This window comes from Vigna unguiculata, chromosome 3 (genome assembly GCF_004118075.2).
Source record: "Vigna unguiculata cultivar IT97K-499-35 chromosome 3, ASM411807v1, whole genome shotgun sequence".
Lineage (NCBI taxonomy): Eukaryota > Viridiplantae > Streptophyta > Magnoliopsida > Fabales > Fabaceae > Vigna > Vigna unguiculata.
Window position 1 is genome coordinate 58,470,719 of NC_040281.1, and position 21,996 is coordinate 58,492,714.

A 21,996-nucleotide genomic window follows, 5' to 3' on the forward strand; every position below is an offset into this window, starting at 1 on the left:
GGTTCTACAAGAACCAGCTAATGGCGGAAGATATTTTTCAAACAATATCATTTTCCAATAAATTGGACTCAAGTCAGCAAAATGATATAGCAGGCATTCAGGGAGAAAAAAATTCAAAAGAACCAGTGTCCTTGGCAAGGGGAGCAATGGGGTTTGAAAAAAAAATTGGGAAGTATCAGCTTGTTAGGACCATTGGAGAAGGTAGCTTCTCTAAGGTTAAGCTAGCTGTCAATGGCAACAATGGTCAGAAGGTTGCGATCAAGGTCATTGATAAGCATATGATCTTAGAAAACAATCTTAAGACTCAGGCAAAGCCTCACCCTAGTACTTTCCCTTTATCAACTAACAACCGTTTATTTAACTTTCTTAATCAAGGATATGATATATGTTTCAGGTTAAAAGAGAGATCAGAACAATGAAACTTCTGCATCATCCCAATATAGTTAGCATTCACGAGGTGTATATCATGCATATATATATACAATCTGTCGACAGAAAATTTTAGTGAAGTTTATTTAATTAATCCCTTTATTTCCAATGAACTTCTTGAAACAGGTTATTGGCACGAAAACGAAGATATACATCGTGATGGAATATGTTACAGGAGGACAACTACTAGACAAGTTGGTGAGAATCAACATCCACAAATTGAAAAACTGATACTATATATATGTGTACTTTATTTTCTGCAATTTTCAACTGTGATAATTGATTTGCAGTCCTATGGAGAGAAGTTGGATGAACGTGAGGCAAGAAAACTGTTCCAGCAACTCATTGATGCCTTGGAGTACTGCCATAACAAAGGGGTTTATCATCGAGATCTCAAGGTAAGTTCGCATCAACCTGCATTTTTGTTTCTTTGAAATGGAGTGTTGAAACGTATAAATGAACGTTGACATGCTATTGTAGCCAGAAAATTTGCTTCTTGACAGCAAGGGAAATCTCAAAGTGTCTGATTTTGGATTAAGTGCATTACAAAAGGTAGCATTAATTGTTCCTTTGAATCTTATCCTTATTAGTTCCATCGCAAGTACTTTTTGACTGATTCCAATTTTGATACATGATCATTAGTGTAATGATGTCTTGACCACGCGGTGTGGATCCCCATGTTATGTAGCACCTGAGGTAAGGTTTAATCTCTTTCCTCGGAACATCAGAAGAAAAGGTCTGGCACGTGTGTATTGATTCTAGAACTCCTACACGTGCAGCTTCTACTGAGCAAGGGGTATAATGGAGCAGCTGCTGATGTCTGGTCGTGTGGGGTGATCCTTTTTGAATTACTTGCAGGCTATTTACCATTTAATGACCAGAACTTGATGAACTTATATGGAAAGGTATGGTAAACAGTCAAAGTAATAAAAATTACAGAACACCTTGTTTCTGATACAAACATTACACATTTTCTAATGACTTAATTTCTTTTGTGAAAAGATATGGAAGTCAGAATATAAATGTCCCACATGGTTTACTCGGAGTCAAAAGAAACTAATTGCCAAAATACTTGAACCACGTGCTGCAAAGGTAAAAATTCAGGAACTACTACGACACTGTACTTAAAAAGTGTAATTAGTAGATAATATGGTTTCTTACCATTCCTGTGTCTCATTCAGCGGATAACTATATCAGATATTATTGAAGATCCGTGGTTTCAAAAAGATTACAAGCCTGTTTGTGCATCTGAATTTGATCAGAACATTAACTTGGAGGATGTTGATGTGGCTTTCAATTCAATTCAGGTAATTTGTTGGCAACTAGCACGTTAGAAAATGTTGTAGAAAAACTCACTTGGAGTGACGCACCAAATTGTGTAATAATCTGTGCTACAGGAAAATGTCAGAGAGACGACGGTATCTAAGTCCTCAAGTTTCATTAATGCGTTTCAACTAATAGCTATGTCTCAGGATCTTGATCTATCGGGTCTTTTTGTAGAACAGGTAATCTGGAAGAGGATTCAACTTATTTGTAAAACTTATTATTAAGCCATTAAAAATGCTAATGTTGTGAGTTTCTGGTTTAGGAGGAAAAAAAGCAGACAAAAAGGATGGGATCCAAACACACTATCAATGAAACGATGGAAAAAATAGAAGCTGCTGCAACCGATGCAAGACTGTCGGTAGAGAAAATTAGCAACTTTAAGGTATAATATAAACGATGCTACTCGGATTCTTTAATGCATTCATGAAGTGTGGTACTTTGATTCTGAAATGAATGCTTGTTAAAGTGTTCCTTCTCTTTTGGAAATGTTACCAAACAAAACCAATTTTCAATCCTGATGCCAGATAAAATTGCAACCGAAACAGACAATGGCCACGACCAGGTGTTCCAGATCATACTTATCAGCTCAGGTAATTTATTCATAGATAATGATACGGTGATTACCATTTTTTTATTTTCATTATTTTTTTTTATGTATTTTAATAAAAATTATTGATTAACATATTATTATTTTTTTAGAAAGAATTTTGAAATCCGTTAAATTACGTCAGAAAATAAAAAATGATAATAAAAAAATAAAAATCATATTATAATTTTCTTTTATTTATTTTATGACTTCAATGGAAATAAGAGTATAAGAAAATTAGACTCGTATAAATCAAATTAAATTATGCATCTTAATTTTTTATATTTTTGTATGAGTTATTGCAAAAGAAGCTCAGAGCTCTCAAAATGGATCGAACCTGCGAGTCAACCCAACTTATTATGGATTCGGATCGTGTTGGGTTGAAATTTTTTTACAAATTTTAATATGGGTTAATTTTTGACCCGGCTCATTTAGAATCCGACTCACTTGGGTTGAACCCGTGGTGAGCCGGGTTGGCTCACCAACCTGTAGATAAAAGGGTCACACAAGTATTTTTTATTTGTTTTATTAAGTTGGGCTTTACAGTTGGGTCATGTTAGGTTGTTTTTTTTATCCAACACATAAATAATTTGTATTTTTTTATATTTTGGTTTGTATTTGGATGGTATTAAAGTTTATTTAGATTTTAATTAGAATTACAATTTAGTTTTGACTGAAAAAAATAAAAAAAAATTATACTTTTTTTTAATTAAGTGAACCCGTGAGCCAACCCGTTTAACTCGTCAATCCGTGATGGACCGGACCGGGTTCAAATTTGGTTGGTTCAATAAAAAGTGAGCCGGGTTGAGTTAGCTCACTAAATCATCAACCCGTAATAGGTCGAACTGAATTACCCGTTTTAACAGCTCTCAAGAAGCGAATCAATTTTAGCCTATCCTTTTGACAAAGGGTGGTCGAAGGATTGAAATGAATTCAGCCCAAATTTATATAAATGGATTAGAATTAAATCCAAATCTATATTTAAAAAATAAAGTAAAACTTTTATAAACCTAAATCTAAATAAATAAATTGAATTTTAAATTTAAATATATATATTTTTAAAATAAAATATTTCAGATATTTCAAAATTAATTTCAAATTTATAATAATTTAAAATTAATATATATATATATATATATAATATTATATTATATTTTAATATAAAGATGTATAAATAAATATAAAACTAACATGTGTTTCTTAAATATTAAGATATATTTAGTTAGGTTGATTCAACAACTTTTATGTATATGTTCCTCTAAAAAAACATGAAATAAAATATTATAATATCTCTATGTTAATGTATTTCTTATCTTTGCATTAAATTAAAGACATGAAACACGTGACGTGATATGAAACATAATATAATATATGAACATATTATCTTTAGAGTTAATAATTATGAAATTGAATCATCTTTGCTATAAAGATGTTTTACATTAAATATAATTATTATTATTTTTATATCTTCTTGTTGCTGTGTTGAATAAAGTTTGTAGTGTACTAATTTTAATACATAATTGATGTATAATATTCTTAATTCCTAATTTTTATATGTAATTTTAAATTGTTTTGAAAGGAAATACCAATTTTAAAATCTGTAAACATTCAAAGTATTGTCATTAAAAAAAAATATGAATTATAATTTAATTATTTAGAAAAAATGATTTTTCATCTAAATATAAGTTTGGATTAGTTTGTATCCAATTATTCAGATGTATGGGTACATACATCCCTAACATAGTTTGGTACACCATTAAATATAGGCCTGAAAAATTAGAGGAATGAGCAATTTTCCTTATTAAAATTTGTTACCACTAAAAAAATTAATAAATTTTGATGAATTTATTTTTATTTTTTCTAAATTCAAAGTCATCATAAAGAATTTAAAAAGTGAAAGCAACAATTAGTTGCTTTGAATTGAACAGAATACCGACGTGTTTTTTAAAAGAAAAATGAGTAAAAACTAATTTTATCAGAAATAGGTCATAATCTCCCTAATTTCCTTTCTTTTTTGTTCATTGTTAAAGAAAGCTCAATTGTTGTGTATATTTGTGAGAATTATCAGGTGATTGAAGTTGCTCCAACTCACTGTGTTGTAGAAATATCAAAATCTACTGGAGATATAAGAACGTACAACAAAGTAAGAAAATTTCTTCTTGGCTGAATATGCAAGCTCATGAATTTGGTTACTGATTTTAATTTTGATTATCAGTTTTGTGAAAGTTTATCAAATCTGGTGAAGCAAAAACCCGGTGTGCCATCACAGAGCGAAGATTCTGTAGATCAATGTGCCTCTGAGAGAAAAAAACACGACGCTGGATGGTAGTTATTAGCTTATAACTCAATGGTGATTATACTGTCCACTGCCACCATATGCTGATTATTGGCCATTTTCAATTATCAATTTCAGCTATGAAGAGCCAAAAAGTGAAGATAGAAAACTTTTTCGTGGCTACGAATCTTCTTGAAGGTGGAGTGAATCCATGTCTCCCTGTTTTGGTGAGTTCATGGAAGTTCAACAAGAAGGATGAAACAAAGTGTTTCATTTATAGATGGAAGCAATAAGTACTTTTTTTTCTTCTTTTCTCCTTTTCATCTATCTTCTTGTTGGAAGCAAATTTCCTTTTCGGTTTTCTTTTCTTTTGTTCTTCTTCATTCATCTTCATTATATAAAATAACGAAAAATGCATATTGGCATTTCCAGAGCACATCCTGTAAAACTAATTCACTTGCTATAATTAATTCAAAGAACTAAAACCAAAATGGCCACTTATGAAAATCACTTATGAAAATCATTAGTATACTTAACAATTTTTCATATAAAAATTATAACAAATATGACAATGTCACATTGCAACAGACACAGCATAAACAATGCCACATCGCTGTTCTGGTTTGTGAGCTGCTAGTTTTTTTACAGCAGAGAGAGATGTGGAGAACCGATTTAGGAGCTCACTCGTGACAAAAATTTCCTTGAAGAATGTAAAACTATCAGCTTTTTACATTAGACATGTGGAAGTGCTTTGGGGCTTGAGTTGTGACACGTGTCACGTGGTTAATTCTAGAACATACCATGGTGGGCACTAACGTCGTATAATAAGGACAAGAGAACTCACGGGCAGAACAGAAACCTGGCTCACGGGGGAACCTACAATCATCGATCACACAGCATAATCTTTGTCTACATTTCTCACTCCCACACTTCACTTGCGTTTAGCTAACGCTCGATATCTCAACAATCTACAGCATCTAGAAGTTGTAGTTAATAGTAAAATATTAAGCAATCACTTAAACAATCGGCGATTATTCCTCACGGCACCTAAATGGCAAGTGATATAATATAACCCCTTCCAACACTAGCTAAACTCCAACCACATTGTTAAACCAAGTTCACTCTATAAATTAAGCTGCATAGCTAAAAATTTGTGCCACACACCAACCCAAGTGATGATAATGAAAACCCGTTTGGTCCTGTTCTTGCTTCTAGCTCTTGTCACCTTCATCAGCAATGCTAACACTCTCCCAATCAGTCCTCAATTGAGCCAACAGAAAAGGCCTGATAATGAAACCATATACAGGGTGTCGAAGCAACTATGCTGGGGTTGCATGGCGGAGTCGGTAGAGTTCTTGTTCAGGCACAACTTGGTGAGAGCAAGCAAGTGGGAGCTTCCACTGACGTGGGACTTTGAGCTGGAGCAGTACGCGAGGTGGTGGGCCGGTGAAAGGAAAGCAGATTGTAAACTGGAACATTCTTTTCCGGAAAATGGTTTCAAGCTTGGAGAGAACATTTTCTGGGGTGGTGGCTCGGCGTGGACACCTTCTGATGCTGTGAGAGTGTGGGCTGATGAAGAGAAGTACTACACGTATGCCACTAATTCCTGTGTTCCGGGTCAGATGTGTGGCCATTACACTCAGATAGTGTGGAAGAGCACCAGAAGAATCGGATGTGCACGGGTTGTATGCGACGATGGAGATGTCTTCATGACTTGTAATTATGATCCCGTGGGCAATTATGTTGGAGAGCGACCCTATTAAATTATATAAACTATGTGTGCTTGTATATTAGATTTATATAAACTATGTGTGTGCATGATTATGCATGTAGCTAGAATGAAAAAACAGTGGTAGATTATGTATTGCTGAACTGCTTGCTATTGTGAGTGTGAATTGAGTATAAATTGTACTAGTATATATACATGAGTGGGATAATTTTGTGGAATTGATTAAATTAATCATTAAGCAGTACTTGGGGCAATAATAAATCAAAGTACAAAAGAAGTGAGTGTTGCTTCTTGTTAAATTTGGAGTAAAAAGTGACATAAAATATTTATCCTGCCATGTGATCTGCTTCTGATTTGTCAACTATGGCAGCTTGAGTTGTCTGATATGCATGGCTTACTTGACTGCATTTTCCAGTGCTTTTAGTTTATCGGGACACCCAACACACAACCCATTATTTATATAACCTTAACCGCTCACTTTATTAATACCAATTGAAGTTGTTAAAAGTTATTAATACCAATTTCATTTTAATTTTGTACGCAAGTTTATGTCCAACTCAATCAATCTTGGTTGTTAAACATTCTCTGTTCAATCACTGAGTTAATAAAAAGTTAATTATATAAGTGGAATCAGTGTTTGAGCAGCAAATGTGAGAAAATATGACACAGTAAAAGAAACACGCCATTTTAGTCGTAAAAGATCCACGCATCATTAGCAATGTCATCCACCGGTTAACAGGGGTGGGTAAACTCACCGGTACATTTTTTGTTTTTTAAATCGGTCTATATGCCATGGTTTTTGCATAAATCAAATATATCAAAATGCAGTAGTAATTTTACAATTTAAATGAACTTTTATGTTTCGATTGTCTTAATAACTTAATAACAGAGACAAAAAAAAGTTTAATGTTTCGATTTTTCGAGAACAAGTCTAATGACTCTCAAATTTATAAAAAAAAATTTAATATTTTATTTTTGTTTAATTTGAACTCAAAGGTTTAAATTTCAATTCTTTCAAAATCAAAGTATTCGAGAATAGTTTAAGTATGAGTCTAAAGTTTCACATTAGATATAGTAGACAAAGTTAAATACTATATAAAAATAAAAATCCATCACACAATTGTCTTAAAATTTTATGATAAAAATAGTATCAAATGTCTTATATGTGTAAGATTAATGTCATATATATATAAAACTACCAGAATGACTAATAACATAACTATAATTAAAAAGGATCACCATTCTCTTAAAGTTTTTGAATTAAAAATGATGTCAAATATTTTATATATATAAAACAAATGTTTTATATATATATATATATATATATATATATATATATATATATATATATATATATATATATAAACCCAACCGAATAAAACCTATTCTTATTCAATTTCTTTTTGCCCAAGACCTATAAATTGGTTTAATTTAGGTTTAATTATGTTTTTGTCCCCATTTTGGAGTCAAAATCTCAAAATGGTACCCAAAATTTTAAAAGTCTCAAAATGGTCTCCTTTTTTGTTGAAACGTCTCACATTTGCCCTTCCCGTTAAGTCAAGGTTGACGCCGTTAGAAGGAGTGTCACGTGTCAGTTCCTCAATTTTTTGAATTTTTTGATTAATTTTTTTTGAATTTTTTTTTTATTTTTAATTTTTTTTTGAATTTTTTTTAAAAAATCAAAAAAATTACCACGTGTCAAGCTGTCATCGTGCCACGTGGCAGTGACAGTGACATGTGTCAGTATTACGCCATGTGTCATTTTGTTAGTCTCAATTTGGTCCCTTTATTTTAATTTGTCTCAATTTAGTCTCAATTTTTGTAAAAATGAGCAATTTTGTCCTCCTTCAAATTGAAACAAAATTTAATTTTATATAAATGTTATACAAATATTTTTATTCAAATTGATATTTTTATTATATATTTTTAACATAGCTAAGTTTAGTTAAAATTATGTTTCACATTCAACTTTACTTAAAATTGTTTTCAAATTTTAGATTTATATGTGTTTTATTGTAACATGAACTAGGTAATTTATGATTTTTTTTCCATTAACATTATTTTCTATTAACAACTTTTAAACCATTTTAAATAAAGTTCAATGTAAAATATTAATTAAATGAACTTAATTTGGTTAAAAATATTTACTTGAAATATCAATTTTGATGAAAATATTTGTGTACATTTATACAGAAATTAAATTTGATTTCAATTTGGAGAGGGACAAAATTGCTGAATTTTTACAAAAATTGGGACTAAATTGAGACAAATTAAAATAAAGGGACCAAATTGAGACTAACAAAATGACACGTGGCGTAATACTGACACGTGTCACTATCACTGCCACGTGGCACGATGACAGCTTGACACGTGGTAATTTTTTGATTTTTTTAAAAAAATTAAAAAAAATTAAAAAAAATAATAAAAAATTCAAAAAATCGAGGAACTGACACGTGGCATTCTCTCTAACGGCGTCAACCTTTGACTTAACGGGAAGGGCAAACGTGAGACATTTCAAAAAAATGACCATTTTGAGACTTTTAAAAATTTAGATACCATTTTAAAATTTTGACTCCAAAATGAAGAACAAAAGCATAATTAAACCTTTAATTTACAAATGACATTTTTTTAATTATTTTATACGCTAAATTGTCTCGATTCACGTAGAATCGAGACATGACGAGAGCATATACTTTGATTTTATTAATAACCGAGATAGATTAGACTTTAGGTCCGATTTTCGAAGTAACTGAGGCCTAAAGAACGTTATTGGATAAAAATTTTCAAATTTGGTGCAGAGTTGACCACTCTTTTGCAGTTTTCTCTTGGACTTACTCCTTTTTCTTCTTCTTTGAGAAACAATGCCATCCACCACCACTTCTGCGTTGCCTCATTCCGCCACCACTTCCGCCAGTGTGGTCGCGCTGCGCTTATTGTCTGTCGCTGAACCCCGTGCCTTGGATGGTATTTTTTTTGCATTTTTCTTTCTTTTTGTTTTCATTTTGAGTACATTCTTCTTTTGCGTTTTTGTTGCAGTCTAACGAGGTGCATATATATATATATATATATATATATATATATATATATATATATATATATATATATATATATATTTAATTTGTTTCTTATTTTATTTTAAAAAGATGTTGACATGTTTAATTATATTTTATCTATAATAATATATAAAGAAGTATTTATATTTTATAATATCAATTTTATTCTTTATAATATAACTATTTATTAAATTTTTAAAAAATATTTATTTTTAAAAAATTGTTTTTTTTAATTCATCAATAATTAATTTTTCTATTCATTTTATTTTATTTTTAATAATTAATAAATATAAATTTATTTTATATATTAATTTAATAATATTAAATTATTATCAGTTATTAATACATTATCATTTATAGTTAATAAAAAAATGTGTAATAACATTTGTGTGTACAAAGGTCTATAATAATAAAAAAAGTTTTACCTTCATTTGAATCCTTCATAATAGATGTTTGCTTTGATGGTTGATTTTGAAAGTTAAAATGAAATTATTGATATTTTAAAATGGTAAAATATATAAAGAACCTGTTACTATCTAATGATATTTATTTACTTACAAAATTAACTTTGATTTTGTACCCGACTGCAGTAATTGAAACATGTTTGTATACAACAAATTTGTAAATAATGAAATGTATAGTTTTATTATAAATCAAAGGTTAAATAATTATTAGATTACATCTATGGTATAAAATTCTGGAAATTGGACTGACCTCTTTGTAGCATGTTATTAATTTATTTATAAATTAAAAATATAATTATGCATATGAAATTGGTCGGCATGACATGGTGTGCACTATCTAGTATAATTTATCAACCAGCATGCTCCGAAATATTATTTAACTCAAGAAACCTACTTGTTAAATTGACAGGAAGCATTAAAACATTTCATAATAAGCATCATAGAACATTCTTAAATTTTTTATGCGTTAGTACATTGCATGGGTTGTTGGGCATGCGTTGATGAGATAGTTAAAGATTTAAGTGAGTTCAAGTCTTATATTAATTAAATATAAAAAAGTTGAATATTATATAAAAATGAAGACATAAATTTATTGTTTGAAGGTGGTGTCGATTTTTATGTGTAAGTTGAACTTATGTTTCATTGATATTATATCTTTTTCAGTGGTGGATCTTGAACAATAATTTTGGGAGAACCAAAATAATATACTCAAAATTTATATATTTAATTATTGTCACTAACACAATAAAAACGAATAAATAATTTAGTATAAATGTACTTACAAAAGAAATTACACATATACAAAGGATTATCTTTCGTTTTTTTAAATTTTTGAACTCATCAATAATTGAACTAAAACTAACATTTTAAACTATTTATTTTTCAATGTAAATATAAACATGTTTCAAAGAATTAGTATAAAACACATTCTTCTAATTGAACAATATAATCATTTGTATCATGATTCAGGATACGTAAAGATAAGATATTGAATTCGTATTGTTTTCATCGTCGCGGATAACTTTCTTTTAATCACTTTTAAAAAATACAAATATTATTTTATTCTTCATCAATATACCTACTTCTTTTTGAAGTTTAAGACTAAGAAATTATTTATCATAATTTAATTAAAAAAAATAAAATAAAAGTTACTAAAAGAAAAATCAATAACAATCAAGTCCCAATTAAAATATGGTTATGAAAAAACACATAGTATAATCATTTTTCTCCCATACCCATGCCCCAATGAAGCTCCACCGCTGATCTTCTCGATGATCCTGATTCCTATCCTAAAAGACCCATCGAAAGGTATGTATGCTCAATAACTTATTTTGTTAGATCTTAATGTGTTGATCTTTGTGTGTGGTATTGAGCACTCATCATAAGATTTTGGACCGAATGTGGTGTCAAACTTTATGTGTGGGTTGATTCATATTACATTGGTATTATATCTTTTCGGTGATCCTCTTTCAACAGATTTATCTAAAGGTAGGTATGCTTAGGAATGACAAAAATATTTGTGCTCGTGGATATCTGCGGATAAAATCGATAACGGATAGTTGGTATCCACAGGTATTTGCTACCCGCGGGTAGTAGGTAGCGAATATTTTAATATCCGCTTATAAACGGGTCGGGTACGGGTATCATATTATTCTTACCTATGGGTACCTGTTACCCGTAAAAATTAAAATTAAAATTATGTTTTCTTAAGTTATATTTAATTAAAATTAAAATTTAATTTATATTTTATTAGATTAAATTAAATTTATATTTAATTTAATTTATATTTTATTTTACATTTTATTTACGGGTATCTGCGGGTCTTAAAATACTTGCGGGTATTTTTTAAAAGGGTACCTGCGCGGGTAGCAGGGCAAGTAACGGGCATAATTTTTTATTGCGGATCAGGTTGCGGATAGGCACTATCTATGCCCGACCCGACCTGTTGCCATCCCTAGGTATGTTTAACAATTTATTTTGTTAGACCTTCGCTGGGTTGACCTGTGTCAATCCTTATGTAGGTTGATCTTATGTGTGAGTTGAGTTGAGCACCTATTACCTTAAAGTTTTGTGTTGAAGATGATGTTAATCCTTATATGTCGGTTGAACACTTATCTTAAGGTTTTGCACCGAATTTTATATATGAGTTGATCTTATATTTTATTAATATTATATCTCTTTGGTGATTTTTTATGAAAAGATCTGTAAAAAAGTAAGTACATATGGTCAATATATAACTTATTTTGTTGGACCTTTATTAACACTACCAATGCTTCCTCGGTTAAACCCACAACTTGTGGGTCTGTTCACTTGAGGGTAATTATTATTCACGCGGAAGAGAGATGACTGATTTTTAGGTGATTTCACTTGTTCACTTTGAGAGAGGAAAAAAGGAAGGAATAGTGGGATTCCTTTATTTTCTTGTCTTATCTCTTCTGCAAAGATTTGATGGTGATATTGTCCAAATTACAATTATGTCCTCCATTAACTTTTTCGTTTTTTGTAATTAAAGTTAATTCACGCAAATATTTTATACTGTACACATTTGAAATTGTCACGAAAATTTCTTCTCAATAATAGTAAAGAAACTACAAGTAATATTAATTTTAAATTTTTTTATTAAAATATGTTATTTTAATTTATTCATTTTAATATTTTTGTAAAACAAATATAACTCATCTAATTATAATTTTACATTATTTCTAAAATCAAGGACAATTTGGTAATCATATTTTTCTTTTCACTAAACTTAATCTTTAATCTATCACATAAATCAAATCACTTACGAATTTTCAAAAGTTTTACTTCTAAATCCACTCACTTTTACCTTTAAATCATTTTTAAGTGAACAATACAAAAATTACTGTCTAATCTACTTAAATTCATTCATTCTCCTCCTCAATTCGATCTTCAAAATTAAACATATACAGTATCTTGTCTAAACAACTCAATAGAGAAAGGTCTGATAGTGAGAACATATACAGTGTGTGAACCCAACGATGTTGGGGTTGCACTGCAATGTCACAAGAGTTCTTGTACATTAACAACTTGGTCAGAGCAACCAAATGGAAATATTCTTTCCAAAACATGGTTTCATGCATGGACAACACTTGTTTTTCAATTTACTTGTTTTTACGCATTGTGTTACTTGAAGAAACACTTAAATCCCAGCATTGGAGTCAAGGTTGGAATAAAGTATTTATCCTTCCATGTGAAGTGTATCTGATTGTCAACTCTGCCAGCTCGAGGTGCTCGGAGTTTCTTTTTTTTTTTTTTTAATGAAATTTAATTTAAATAAGATACCAAAATGATATTTCAAAACTTAGGAAACTAAAAAATAACAAGACACGATGCAGAGGTGTATTTTATCATAAAATCTTTATAACTACGCAAAATTGGGCCTATTCGTGTAAGGAATTAAGTACTCATGTGACAAATAACTAAAATCTAAACTACCACTATTATGCTTTTCACATACTAATACTCATACTCTCTAGTCTTTAAGCATATATATAAATTTATTTGATGGTTTTGAAAAAAATGACACTCATCACCTCCTTAATTATAGCTAAAGTTAACATATTTAGTATTAAATAAAAAAATTTAAAAAATAAAAATTAGTTTTAAAACATTAAAAATATTTTTTTTATTAAAAAAACCGAATGATGCAATTATTATATATTTACAGTATAAAAAATATAATCGCTCAGTTATAAATTATCTTATGAAAATATAAAAAGTCATATCATTCAGGAAAATATTATTTTAATATAAAAATAAATAGTTATAAAATACATACTTAAATTTATTAAATAATTATTTTAAAGAAAATTAGTGGGTAGGCATTATTTTATTGAAAACATAACTTCCTGAATGTCATTTATTAAAAGTATTTATATATAAACTTTTGGAAGGTAATTACAATTTTTTATTTAATAAAATCATTTTCTTCTTTAAACGTATGAGTTCATTAGAGTTGGGAGAATTTATTTTATATTCTTAATTAATTTAAATAATTTATGTTTATTAAATGTATTTTTTTAATTGATAAGGGATAAGACTATCTTTTAAAACTTAAAAAAAGAAGGATTTAGTTAATTTATACAGTTCTTACTTTAAAAAATTGTAAAACGTTTTTGGGGTATCTTAACCTAAATTTTCTCATTTGATGAAGCATATGCTTCTTTGGTTTTTTAATCAACTTTTATGTCAACTCATTAACAATCGGTTTAGTCCAACACTAACGGTATTCAAACATTATATATACTAAATTGCTAACTAATTCAATTGAAAATAGATTAAATTAAAACCACTACAACAAGTCACAACTTTATCTTCCATTTTTATCTGTGCTTACCACCACTACCACCACTTGGCCTTTACCTTCCATTCTTTCTATTTTGATAATTTGATTTAATTTTTTGTATCAAAAATTACATTAGCAACATTCTTTGAAAGGAAATAATGAGACCAACCAGACACAAGCTTATGATGATCATAGTACGACACAAATCTAGCTAGAAGCAAAAAAAAAAAAAAACTTAAAATGCTACGTGGGACTCGCTTAAATAAAAACAAAATCCGAAAAAGAAACGAAAAGAAAACATATTACTATGAGACATTTAGATTTGATATTAGACAAGCAATAAAAACAAGGATACAGAGTAGCTAGCTACACGATTGAAGACACGAGAGACAGAGCCACAATTAAACCCACATGGCAAACAGACAACACTAATATGCCAGAGGAGAACATGGGCAAGATCCTAATACATTATTGACTTGTCTCAGAGCTTATAATTACAGAATTTTCAGTAAGGTTTTTCTCCATAGTAATTACCGGGAGGGTCGTAGTTGCAGGTCATGAAAGTGCCCTTCCCTCCAGAGCAAACAACGCTAGCACAACCAACCTTCCTAGTAGTGTTCCACACAATCTGGGTATAATGTCCACACATCTGTCCATCCGCACAAGAATTGTGCCAATAATTGTACCATTGACGCTCCTCAACCCATGCAGTAACAGCTTGTGCTGGCTTCCACCCCGTGCCACTGCCCCAGAATATGTTCTCACCGTAAGGTCCATTCGAATGCTCCAGCGCACAATCACTGCGCCTCTGGTTTGCGTACCACTGGGCGTAGCGTACCAGTTTGTAGTCCCACACCAAGGGACGCTGCCTCACCGACGCACGTGCTGCATTCTGGGGGATCAGAAACTGGTTTGCGAAGCTTCTGGGTTGGTTTTGGGTTGGCACAACAATGGCATGGGTGGTTGTGGTTAGCAACAGGAACAAAGCTAGTGTGGAAAAACAATGTTCCATTTTGATGTTGTGTTGGAGATTTGAGGATGTTCTGTGGGTAGGAGGAAGGGGTGTTATATAAAGTGGTGGGGGCTGAGATTAGAGTTTGAGAGTGGTTATGTTGTCAACTGTTTTGGCCTTGGTGGCATCCATGTTCGACCATGATTGCAATTTTTAATTCTTGGTTAAAGGAAATGTAGTTAATTGAAACCATAGTCAGTTACTCTGTTTTTTCATTCCCTAGATTTTCATTGGCCAGCTATTCATTAGTTTCCACGTTTGTAGGCCAAAGACGTTGAGTTGAGTTGAGATTCCCTTCTTTTTGCACATGGGATACTTTTATGGTCCGAGTGATTGGATAATGTGTACCAATTTTATTAACCTTTCAAGCAAATTGAGCTCCACTATTGGGAACGACTTTCGATTTGAAAATAATAATGATCTCATTCAAACCATAGAATAAAGGGCTTGACTAGAATTTTGGTTCTTCATTATTTTTTTTTTTCAATTTAACGAATCGATTTAAATTTCCCGTGGCTTTATCATTTTTGACATAAATAATTTGGCCTGACATGTGATATGATATGTTAGTCACATGATTAGTTAAAGGGACTCATTTTGACATGTGTGATTATATTACATAAGTTACGTTTTGCTATCTAATTGCATTATTTAATCTATTTTAATCTTGTATATATGTAATAATATTGATGAATTTTGATGCATTAGTAAGTATAATTTTCTTTTAAAGAAATTCAAAAGAAAAATATAAGTATATACGTAGGGGGAATTTAAAGTATTTCAAAGTACAAGTCGTTAAAATTTTAGATATGAAAAAAAATGTTGTAAAAAAACTAAAGCAAATAAATCTTAGATTAAATCATTTCAAAAACAAATTTCATATAAAATCTATACATAATACAAAGATTATTTTTAGATGAAATAATAATTTAGGAGCATGTAAGGACACAACAAAAATGTAATAAGATCTTAAGAAAATACTTTAACGATCCATGATGAATAAAGAAGTAGTACAGTGTATAGATATGTGCCTAGTTTGTTAGAAAGCTAAGATAAAACATCAAATATCAACAGAAATACTACAATCTTTGGATATACCAGAATGAAAATAGGATAGTAAATAATTGAATTTTGTAGTTAGCTTACCACGAACTATTCAAAAGTTTAATTCCACATGGGTTATTGTTGATAGGCCAACAAAGTCTACTAACATTTTACCCATTAACATTATGTAGTCATTGGAGAAACTAACTAAATTATACATAAGAGAAATTGTAAGATTGGATGAAGTTCTAACTAGCATTGTATATGATAGAGATCTTATGCTTACTTCAAAATTTTGTGAATGTATGCATCAAGTCTTGGAAACTAAACTCCATCTTAGCTTGGTTTATCATCATGATGGACAATGACAAAGAATCATTCGATCTTTGAAAGATTTATTAAGAGCTTGTTGTACTAGAGGATTCTAGTAGTTAGGATCAATACTTGCTCTTGATTAAGTTCACTTATAATAACAGTTCCCATTCTAGCATAAATATGACGTCTTACGAGGCATTGTATAAGAAAAAACGTAGAACTCTTTATGTTGGTTTTATATGAAAAAAAAAATCTTAGATCCTGATATAATTCAATAAATCACATAGAAAATCAAAATGATTAGAGATGAATATATATATATATATATATATATATATATATATATATATATATATATAATAAATAAAACTATGTCATGACTTTTAGGGCATAAATTGTTTAAGGAATTTTGTGTTCTTATATAAATAAATGGGTTAATCTTTTTATACCAATGGTATCAGAGTTTTTCAATGAATCCAGTGTTTTGAGTTCGAACCTCCTCCTCTGAAGGAGGGCGATTATAAAAGAATTTTGTGTCATTGTACAAACGGGTTAACCTTTTCATAACTAGGATTGACACTCCTCACATAATATATCTAATAGGTCTCGTTAATGTCACTGATCTCTAACTAGAAAATGTTATAATTATGGTTATAATTCTTATAAGATACTAATGTAGAATAAAGTTATGAAATATATTTAATGAATAATTAAAATTTTATACGTAATTTATAAATTGAATCATTGGATTATAAATTAAAAAAAAACTAAAATAAAAGTTTTACTTATAATCTAATCAAAATTAACTCAAGTTATTAACTACAAAATAATGTAATAAAAACATCACAACTTTCATTTTAAATTAACAAAATAATCATTTTAACTTCCTTTAAAAACATAAATAAAAGACGGACTAAATTTAATCTTTTGAAAGATAAGAGATCAAACTCAATACTATCTATAAATGATCAATTTAATAATTTATTTTGTAAAATATTTAATTATAGTATTTATATGAGATCTGTAAGCCCCCATTTTCTTTCAGTTTGTGAGTTTTGGGCCTGGCCTTTTCGTAGGCCTAAGGCCAGCCTTGTAGGGAACCCCTGCCTTCTACCAGCTCATTCACTCTCACTTGTCCCTTTTGCAGAAATGATTTCCCCCCTCACTCTCCCTTGAACTCCAGTTAAGGCTCTGCTAGGGCATAAGTTCCCTTTCCTTCCAACTAGCTACTCTACTTAATACTCTCGGGTAAGTTGAACCTTGACTTCATCCTTCCTCTTTCCAGTTAAAAGACTCTGGGTTCGTCTTAGGTTTTCCCTAATACCCTTTATGTAGGTTTCAGTTCTGTAAGTTGCTCCGGAACTCGTTTGCTCTTGCTCTGGTTGTTGTTCTCTGTGTTAGTACCCAAAAAGGTAAGGGAAGCTAGAAACTTGGTGTTTTAAATTCTTTTTTTTTGCTTATTTCTAAACTGTCTTTGGGTCTGTGATGCTGGAATGATGTATGATGGTTGTGTATGAATGTTTGGTGCGTGAGTATGTTGGTTGAGCGAGGAGTTGCATGTGCTAACAGGTGAGAAACATGCTAATCTCGCCCAGGCGAGTGACCTTCGCCTAAGCGAGAGTAGCAGGGACTCACCCCTGGTTTTCAGTTCGTGTTGTCGCCTAGGCGACTGGTTTTATAATTGAGCGAGGTGCAGTCTCGCCTAGGCGAGACGCTGTCGCCTGAGCGAGAACCCGCTGGAACCTTGCAATGGCCACTGTTGCGCTCTCGCCTAGGCGGGGAGGGGTCGCCTGAGCGAAAGGAACCCTTTCGCCTGGGCGAGGACCTTTAGCTTGGGCGAGATGTTGCGATAGGGACTGGTGTGTTGGCTGATGTGACTCTATATTTGAGTTAATTATTTTCTTTGCTCATAGTATTTGGCCATGCTTGGTGTGTATGCCTGAATGGGTTTGGAATGAAAGAGCTGTTAGGTAATAAGCTATGATTTTGTTGGATTGAATGCTGGTATGCATGTGATAAGTATGAAATGAGAAACATGATATATTTGTTGGTGAAATTTCATGAGAATTGGGTGATTGTAAGGCATGTGGAATGTGTTGGGGAGGGAGTTTCATGGGAAACTCTTGGTGACATATATATATATATATATATATATATATATATATATATATATATATATATATATATATATATGCCTAGTGTATACCTTGATATAGGAGATGTCTAAATAAAGGAGGGTATCCTGAACTCTAATAATTGTTCACGTTCACGTAGAGCAGAATGGTTAATGTGGTGAGAGTAGCAGGAGGTCCTAGTCTTGGGACGGTTTGGGCCCAAGATAATAGAGGATTAACCTTGTGTGTGGTTGGATGAATACCCCTTGCGTCTAGACTCTGCAGAGTTTAGAAACTGGCACAGGCGCATACTTCCTTTAGAATCCTATATCAAGTGTATGATCCGGATACCGAGTCGTAGTAACTTGCATTTGTCTGCTCTCTTATGATTGAAATGTTTATGAGTCGATTGTTGATAATCTGCCTGGTCTTGTACATGTTGTATAATATGTTAAATGTTATTTTCACTAGCTTACCCTTTCGTTCTCTATGTTCTTGTTCTGGCTATCTCTTTTGCGATGATCACCTCTTGGTGGGAGCAGATGGGAAGCACGCTGAAGGTCAGTGGCGGAACTTGGACTAAAATTATAGGGGGGCCAAATTAGATTTGTCATATATAATTTTTTTTAGAAGAAAAACTATTCATTTTTTTCTCTTCATTTCCTCTTCTTATAACAAACACATATAATAGTAGAATTCAAAAAATATTACTATCATTCGCTATTATATCATGATATCAATTCATGAATACCATTTTAGATAAGACATTCGTATCTCATCAATTTGATTTGGTGGTATTGTCAAATTTGATGTCGTTTTTTCCAGATCACGTTCTATTGAATTGTTAAATTCATTATATGTAACTCTGATAACTTTAGATATTTGTTTTATATTGTCTTAAATTCTTGGTTCTTATTAAATTTCTCAAGCTTAGTTAACGTAAATGCATTTCTTTTTCATCTTCATCACAAACCTTTCTCTTTGAAAAAAATGAATCAATTTTTTTACTTTTTATCATAATCTTTCTAATATAAATTTATGACCTCTTACCTATTTAGAAAAAATAAAATTTATATTCACAAATCACAATTATCACAATGCAAAACATAACAAAACTCATACTACTTTAATTAAATAAGCAATACTGTATAAATTCAAAACTTAAAAAAAATACCATAGGTAGCGAAAAACACAAAATCCCTAAATTTCATAATTAAGGATTATAATAATTTAGGAAAAATTATAATTAGGGTTCATACCAATTTCATAAAAGAATCCCTAAAATCATAATTAGGGGTTATATTAATTTGGGATAAACTTAATTTGGAAGAAATATCCTAAAAAGAATCATAAACTAACATACATAAATCATAATAAGATACTAACCTTGATTTGTGATAGATCATGCAAGAATGTATACATGAATCTCAATCTATGTGTTTCCAACCTCTATTTCCCAATCTTTGTATTTATCTCTCTTCACAGACTTTCATGATAATTTACATGATGAAAAGATCTTATAGTCAGAAAAAAACCCTAATCTCTTTTATAAATTAATGTCTCTATTAAAATTTTATATTTTATCTTTTATTATAATTTTCCATAATATAATTTTAATATAAATAATATATAATATAATTTTATAAAATATATAAATATATATAAAAAAAATTCAAAAAAGAAAAAAATGGGGGAGTCGTGGCTCCCCCTTGTCACGTCCTAGTTCCGCCAGTGCTGAAGGTGGACCTGATGGTAACAATGGTGCGACATAGAGGGTCCTAACACCTCTGGCTTTCAACAGAGCATTTTAAGGCATCCGTGTTTTTTTTTGTTTTCCGAGCTCTAGAGCTTTTCTTTTGTGTACTGCTGAACCCCTGTAATGTATGTTTTGTTAGAGGCATGTGTGATAGACATGCCTCCTTTCCTTTAAGAACTTTTTGAATGACTGTAATGGTAGTTCTTTATGTGTACTGTTTCATCTGATAACTCTGCAAGATCAACATATTCAAATATTAATAAATTGTAATGAAAATATTAAATGTTTAATATCTATTATATATTTATTGCGCATTTGGAATAAACTGAATGTATCATATTTTAAACACAAACATGTAATCTAATCAAACTCTTAAGTTAAAATAAAGTCATTGTATGTGTAATTGTCGGTAATTGTTTTGCGGTGACTATTTTACGAGTATGCGGTTGTGGTTTAGTTGAAGGATGTTTTACAAGTAATTTTCTTTTTTTGGGTTGGTTATTTAGTTTACGAAGTTTTGTTCAAGTCTTTATATAAATGATTATTATTACAGTTGTCTGGATGATTTTGTATGATTTGGAGAATTAGAAAATATAGTAAATTTTAGGTTTCAATTATTTATATTTTTAATATTTTTTAAAATTAAAGAGTTGATGTGTATGAGAGAAAATAAATTTGAGAAACATATGAATAATTGTCTTTGATTTTTTGGTATCGAAAGATTTCAATATTCAAATTAGGGAAGATATGGTGGTTTTATTTATAGATATAACGTGACCATTCTCATTTGTAAATGGACTTAAGGTAAATATTGATGGTATAACTAGGGATTGTCATGATTTAATTATGCAGCAGTATTTTTAGAGAAAGTAGGGGAGGAAATGGGATAGTTTTCAACTTTTTTTAGGATGCAAACTTTTATTTATGTTGAATTTATAGGAATTATTTATGCTTTGGAGCATGAATGAACGAAGAACTTTCGAAGGTTTTGATTAGAAAATGATTTTACTTTAGTTTATCATGATTTATTCAACCTAACAAGTGATTTTTTAGAATATTAGAAAGATGATGATAGTGCTTGATTTTTTATTTTTTATTTTACTAATTTTTTTTGTAATAATAAATAATTAATGAGTGTCAAAGTTCATGCTAATAGTTTATTGGAAATAATATGTACTTGTTTCGGTCTCGAATATCAGGGAGACGAAAACCAAGAACAAACTACCTTTATGGCTCTTACACCGATAGATATACGTTTTCCATTTTTTGGAGTTCAGTAGTTATGGTTCCAAAAAAAATCTACCTATCTCTTCCTCTCTTCTCTTTTTGTATAGAGCTTCTACCTACCTGATATGTAAGAAGACGTGTTAGCGTGACAAAATATCAGCAACTGATTCCTATTTTTCCGCTGGATATTAAATCCCTTCCTTTTACGAACGAACTAACCATCTCAGCCCAAATCTTGCTCGGCCCAAATTCTGGTTGGCCAAAATCCTACTCAGCCCAAATCCTGCTCGGCCCAATTCTTGCTTGGCCCAAATCCTGCTCGGCACAAATCCTGCTCGGTCCAATTCCGGCTCGACCCAA

At 30.7% G+C, this 21,996-nt stretch overlaps 3 protein-coding genes across 3 annotated transcripts; 2 read left to right on the top strand and 1 right to left on the bottom strand.

Annotated features, from left to right (window-relative positions):
* On the top strand, positions 1 to 5,052 carry LOC114177464 (CBL-interacting serine/threonine-protein kinase 21). The gene is made up of 15 exons (XM_028062829.1): positions 1 to 308; positions 395 to 457; positions 556 to 627; positions 720 to 827; positions 910 to 981; positions 1,072 to 1,125; positions 1,209 to 1,334; positions 1,432 to 1,521; positions 1,611 to 1,736; positions 1,827 to 1,934; positions 2,018 to 2,137; positions 2,280 to 2,345; positions 4,410 to 4,484; positions 4,557 to 4,666; positions 4,755 to 5,052. The coding sequence occupies exons 1-15, from the start codon at positions 21 to 23 to the stop codon at positions 4,810 to 4,812; spliced, it is 1,536 nt and encodes a 511-aa protein (XP_027918630.1). The 5' UTR covers positions 1 to 20; the 3' UTR covers positions 4,813 to 5,052.
* Positions 5,053 to 5,683: 631 nt separating this feature from the next.
* On the top strand, positions 5,684 to 6,644 carry LOC114176520 (pathogenesis-related protein PR-1-like). The gene has a single exon (XM_028061586.1). It carries the CDS (start codon positions 5,792 to 5,794, stop codon positions 6,377 to 6,379), a length of 588 nt encoding a protein of 195 aa, XP_027917387.1. The 5' UTR covers positions 5,684 to 5,791; the 3' UTR covers positions 6,380 to 6,644.
* Positions 6,645 to 14,451: 7,807 nt separating this feature from the next.
* Positions 14,452 to 15,269, bottom strand: LOC114176791 (pathogenesis-related protein PR-1). Its single transcript, XM_028061952.1, has one exon. The coding sequence runs from the start codon at positions 15,178 to 15,180 to the stop codon at positions 14,674 to 14,676; it is 507 nt and encodes a 168-aa protein (XP_027917753.1). The 5' UTR covers positions 15,181 to 15,269; the 3' UTR covers positions 14,452 to 14,673.
* Between the last annotated feature and the right edge of the window lie 6,727 nt (positions 15,270 to 21,996).